The sequence below is a fragment of the Lolium perenne genome, chromosome 3, assembly GCF_019359855.2.
Source record: "Lolium perenne isolate Kyuss_39 chromosome 3, Kyuss_2.0, whole genome shotgun sequence".
In the NCBI taxonomy this organism is placed as follows: domain Eukaryota; kingdom Viridiplantae; phylum Streptophyta; class Magnoliopsida; order Poales; family Poaceae; genus Lolium; species Lolium perenne.
The window spans coordinates 189,557,960-189,563,604 of NC_067246.2; the positions used below are offsets into that span (position 1 = coordinate 189,557,960).

General features: G+C 52.8%; 1 protein-coding gene across 1 annotated transcript; it reads right to left on the reverse strand.

Annotated features, from left to right (window-relative positions):
- Nucleotides 1-2,697: 2,697 nt before the first annotated feature.
- Nucleotides 2,698-3,568, reverse strand: LOC127338460 (uncharacterized). Its single transcript, XM_051364559.2, has 2 exons — nt 3,205-3,568; nt 2,698-3,069 (listed from the first exon to the last, which is right to left on the reverse strand). Exons 1-2 carry the CDS (start codon nt 3,476-3,478, stop codon nt 2,867-2,869), a joined length of 477 nt encoding a protein of 158 aa, XP_051220519.1. The 5' UTR covers nt 3,479-3,568; the 3' UTR covers nt 2,698-2,866.
- Nucleotides 3,569-5,645: the final 2,077 nt, after the last annotated feature.

Genomic DNA, 5,645 nt, shown 5'->3' on the forward strand with positions numbered 1-5,645 from the left:
ATAGTGTGTCACCCATCGCCTTCAACTTTGTAGACACCTTTGCGCCTTGCACCCTCATCGCCCGCGATGTTCACCGCTGCCTTGATACACGAATCGAGATTCAGAGCCAGTATTTGACGAATTACAAGAGACATGTGACCAACCGCATGGAATCACTTGATTTGTACCCGAATTGTCAACCGCCGCCTAGGGTGCGACTGAGGGAAACACCCCACTCCGACGCCGCGGGGTAAGAATCGGAAGTGGGATTTGACGGGTAGACCCAACGATGACCGCATTTGACCTCGGTTTGCCTCCGCCTAGCTCGGATTTTTTGTGTGTGGATTTTTCGGTGATTTTGCCGAGGATTCACTGGCTCTGATACCATATGTAACACTCAATTAGATCTGGAGACATTAATTCACACATGATACGGTTCTATGGCGACACGCCGATAGTCGCAGGAGTTCAACTCCAGAAGAGAGACGAGGCGAAAAGGAATATTGAGCAACACCTGGTTACAACGATGAAAGTCTCGTCCACGCCACTCTAGATATAACGAGGGTCCCCGAGATTCACTGCACCTGTCGAGTCCCCCGCTCCCGTCGCCCCCCCCCCCCCCCCCCCGAGGGCGGCCGGGGCGCCGCCACCCACGCTCGCGCGACCTCTCCTCCCCCTCCCTCCCTCGTCGCCACCACCGGCGGGCGGTGCTAGCGGCGGCGGCCTACCTCTCCCTCGCGCACACAGAAGACCCGTCGGGGCGGGCTCGATCTGGCGGCGGTGGAAGGCACCGGCTCCGGCCACGGCTGTCGCGGCTCCGGCCGCGGATGGCCGCGCGGTGGTGGGATGCGGGGTGGCTCCTCCGCCCCTGCTCGCCGGTGTTGTTTGGCACGTTGCTGTGGGCGGACAGATCTGGGCCGGCGGGCCTAGGTCTGGGGCGGGTGGGCCTAGCTGCTCCCACACAGGTGTCTTCCCCATCGGGACCTTCGCGCGTTCCGGTGTGCTCGCACGGCGGGTGTCGATGGTGGTGTCGGCGCAGCTAGATCCGGTCTCCCGGGATGGCCGGAGGCCAGATCTGGGCCTGGTAGGGGCCGGCCGGATCCTCTCGATCTGAGGGTGGCCTGGGGTGCGCGGCTGTGTGCCCAGTGCGCCACCTCCACTGCCTCTCGCCGGCTGTCTTTCGTCGCTACAGGCGACGTTCTGGAGTCGCTGGGGCGACATCCGTGCTAGCTATCTAGGACGAGGTCCTTGGGCCGACTCAGTACTGCAGCTACTCCGGCGGCTGCAGTCTGTTCTCCCTCCGACCAATTTGGTCATGCTTGTGCAGGTGTGCTCACGCGTTGGGGATGGTGCATTGTCGTGCCGCCAATCTAGGGTCTTGAACGTCTAGATGTGGGTTTGGCCGGATTCTGCCAACCAGCACGTGTTTCATGCGGATGAATCTAGCTGGGGCTAGCTCATAGCGTGACTTAGGTTGGAGGCGCGGTAGTGATCTCCGCCTTGTCCATTCTACGTCCTCGCGACGGCGTCCGGAATATCTATCTAGGTTTGGACCTCGGCGAAAGTTGCGCATGGCACTGGCCTGTGCCGGTGACGGCGTCACCTGCGGGTGTCGTTCTCTTGTTGAAGGCGTCCCGATGATGGCCCCCTGATTGAAATGATGGATTTCATCCCTCCGCCTCAGTCTGCCCCTTGGAGGCCTCGCTTCGTGTAAGCTTCTCTAGTAGTGTCTTGTGGAGCACCGTGTGTCCTCTCGCTGGTGTCGCAGCCCTCTTGCAACATCGGCTTGGCTACTTTTACACGGTTCGTTGCGGTAGCTGACTTCCTTCCTAGCGCCTTGGGGGGCTTTGCTAGGTCGGCGTCTGGTCGTAGCTGTTGCCGGTGTGTCTATCCCAATTCCAGGGGATGATGTTGTATGTTTGGTCTGGACCTAGCCCGTCCATGGGTGGTGGTTCTCGCGTCTGGGTGAAAACTTTGCAGGTCTTCTGTCTCTGCCGACAACGATGACGCTTTCTTGCGCCATTCACCTTCTTGGAGGCGTCGCCGCAAGACCCCCCCCCCCCCCCCCCCCCTCCTTTGGTTCCTCAAGCCCTGCTAGATGGCCGGCCCGTCGTTGAGTTCCCCTTGTGTGCATTTCTTGGTGCGGTGGAGGTTCGTTGGCGTGGACACGGTCGCGATCGCTCCGGTGCAACAAACGACAAGGCTCCCTCTTCATGGATCAAAGGGTGCTTCGGCCTTCTTCTCTGTGTTGTCCTTTGTTGTGTTATGTGGTATGCGCTTGGCGCGTGTGTGTTGTAGCTTTTGGTGTAACTCCTAGCCGGATGATGGCTTTGTTAATTCAAAACCGGGCTCATTTCGAGCCATCCGTCTAAAAGATATAACGAGGGTGTCCACGGCTTGAGCTTCTAGGGTCTAGAGGTGGGCCACTGTTGAGCCTCCTGGACATCATGGCTGCCCTGCGAGCTCTCACCAGTTTCTTCTCTCGCTTCTCTGCTTACCACTTCTGCTGTGTACGAAGGATTGAAGGAAGACCGTGACACTCCTGTATCTCAGCTAAGTTTGTGGAATATCAACCGAAGAAAAAAAGATATGGATATGAATATACCAAACCGTGTGTTCCTTAATCAATCGTCTCGTTGGCTAACCAAAATCAGGGAAGCTAATATTGGGCAGCTACTGACATGTCTAATCACTTTCGAGAACTATTTCAGAACCTCAAGAAAAGAAACTGAAATAGATCAGGGATGAAGAGCTTGGCCATTTCCAATTCAATCAACCATCCACCATATATCCCGTTTTCTAGCACAATCAACCATTTTGTTGTTTCAAAATGGGTGATACATGCAACTAACTGCTCCTTTAGCTCATCCCGAAACATACATGAACTTCACTTCTTAAGCCCGTCCTTCTTTATACTATTTCCAGCCGTGCTTCCGTCCTGTTCGGACGTCAAGCCATGAGTGTGAGACGGCTTGCCTACCGGATCTGGGTCCTCCATCGCAGCCATCGTGCGTGGTCCGTTCAAGCTCTGCTCCGGCCAACTCTTCAGCGCCATCAGTCTCCCCTTCTTCAGCACAATCACTCCCACCTCTGCATTCACATACATCGAGCATTAGTTGCACGACAAACAGGACATGGGATGACTTGGACGTGAACAATCATCGAGATCAGCAGCACAGGTTTATGTTTATCTGGAGGATAACCACCAGGCGAGCTAGTGCCTACCGGCGGGAGGGACGGGGGTGGTGGAGAGCGACCAGAGGAGGAGGCCGCAGAGGAGGACGACGACGGGGACGAGGTGGACGAGGGCGTGGGCGAGGTTGGCGCGGGAGGCGTCGAGCGCCTCCTTCTTGGTCGCGTCCGACTGCGGGTCGTACGTCGGCAGCTGGTCCACGTCTACCCCCGCGTTCCCGCTCGGCCCGCCTGGCACCGACGCCGTCGCCGCCGATACGGACGACGACGAAGAGGATGACAGGTAGTAGCTCGACGACCGGTGCATCTCGATCGATCAACGGCGGCCGACCGGGCCTCTCCTACTCGATCGCGAGCTTCGTGCCTGCCTGGCTTGGCTGCGGGAGATTGGGTGATGCGCCCGTCGTTAGCAATTGGCTTACGTGGTGGCTTTCTGCTTTGTGCATGCAGTTGGAGGTTTCATGATCGGCTGCGCACGGTTGTAGCCCGCGTCTTGCGCCGCGGCCGTGCTATTAGTTCACTTACTTTTTTCTTCTTCGGTTCTAGCTAATTTGCTTCCCTTTTTAAAATTTGAAAGTTATAATGATAGTACAGTATGTTGAAATTTTAGTTTCATAGAGCGAACGTATCGAAAGCAAACCGGATTTTATAACATAAGATGAATGACAATTGTTAAAGAAAAACTGCTGCAAGACAAAGTTGTTAGGGGCCACAACCAAATTTGCTTGCCAACTCATGTGTGAGTTGCGGTATCGCGTGCCGGGGAGGAACATGCAGATTGGAGTCCTTCAAGATTTAGAAAATGCTTCAAAATATACTCTTTGGTATCCTGTGCCCTTTTTTGCGCTCTGGGGGTCTGCGAGACATAGCCGGTAAAAAAGAGCTCCAAGCGATGTTCTGCACATCATTTGGTACCATGTGAAGGATTTTTCTGCACCCGGTAGGTATCTATTCCCCTGTGTTTGGTAGTTTGCATACAAGTCATTTTGACTCAGTTGATGCAAAGCACTCTAGTTCCACACATGAGGCTGCTATGATAACCTTTTCCATTGGAGTGGTGGGTTTACCTAGCAGCCACGACTGAATAATACACTTATGAACGTTTAGTTCATCAAAAGAGGGTGATGCACCATGAGTTGGGAAGTATGGTACACTTACAAACAATTTCTACCAAGGAACTACAAACCTCTATGATAATCTTACAGATCTAAGCTTTAACATCAAGAATTGGAGGTTTCTTATAATCTAGCACCGAGGTTGGGTAAGAGGGAGAATCCAGTAGGACCGCCATCGTCATGCTCGAAGGAGAATCCGGAAGGACCACCGTTGCCGTGCTCAATGGAGAATCTTGTAAGATCACCAAACCCGGAGAAGCTAGAATACAAGACCTACAATGGAAGACATCAAATGCCCACTATGTTAATCACTAACAAGAACTATGGTAATCACTCAATCAATACCAAGAAACTCCATTAGATCCGCACCGATCTACCGAGGTCCACCACATGCTTAGATCTAAACTAGGATTGGGGTTTCAGAATCATACAACCACCGCAAGATCATCCAAGACAGAGGTCAGGATAGAGGGGCCACAACACGAAGGCTGGGCATGCATCCAAGCACGCCCATATCTGATATATTTGATACTATAGATGGTCATATATATACACTAAAATATGTTTTGTTTAGAACCGCAACCCGAATGGGGTCTATTCCGTCTCTTGAATCAAGAGAATGTGTACTCTCTACTATATAATCGGGAGCAGTGGCAGCATAATTGTACACACCTATTCTCAGGAACGAAGCTAGGCACTGGTGGAAAAAGGGCCTTTGGTCGCGGTTCGCAACTGCCATTAGTCGCGGTTGCGCAACCGCGACCAAATAAGCGTGACTAAAGGCCCCCCCTTTAGTCGCGGTTGCTTAAGAACCGCGACTAAAGGCCCGTCCACGTGGGCGCCAGGCGGCCGTCGGGGCGGAGGACCTTTAGTCGCGGTTCTTCTGACCAACCGCGACTAAAGGCCGCCGCAGGTTTAGGGTTTTAGCCCCCCCCCCCCCCCCCTAAACCTGCCCCCCTAAACCTGTTTTCTGTTTAATTTGTATTGTTTTATTTCTTTTGTGCTTTATTTTAATTTTGAAGGAGTTTCACATATTCTACGGTACTACATACATGCATATGAATGTACAATTTCAAACAAATTTGAAATTAGAACCAAAAAGAATTCAAGAGGAATATACAATATATATTCAATATCATCGGATGACCATATACAATTTTGAACAAGTTTCTATACATAATTTAATGCATATAAAGTTCTACGTCCTCGTAATGGTGTTCTCCTTTAGGATGGAGGACTTCCCTCCTAAACCATCCAGCTAGTTCCTCTTGAAGTGGTCGGAAGCGAGCTTCTGGACTAAGCATCATCCGGAGGTTATTCCTATGAGCATTGGTATCACTCGGAACCCGCTCAGAGGTG

Bases quoted from the DNA above. Each gene is read 5' to 3' on its own strand.
- LOC127338460 (XM_051364559.2), bottom strand. From the start codon at position 3,478: ATGCACCGGTCGTCGAGCTACTACCTGTCATCCTCTTCGTCGTCGTCC. The intron at 3,070-3,204 runs GTAGGCACTAGC...ATGTGAATGCAG, and splicing joins CACCCCCGTCCCTCCCGCCG to AGGTGGGAGTGATTGTGCTG.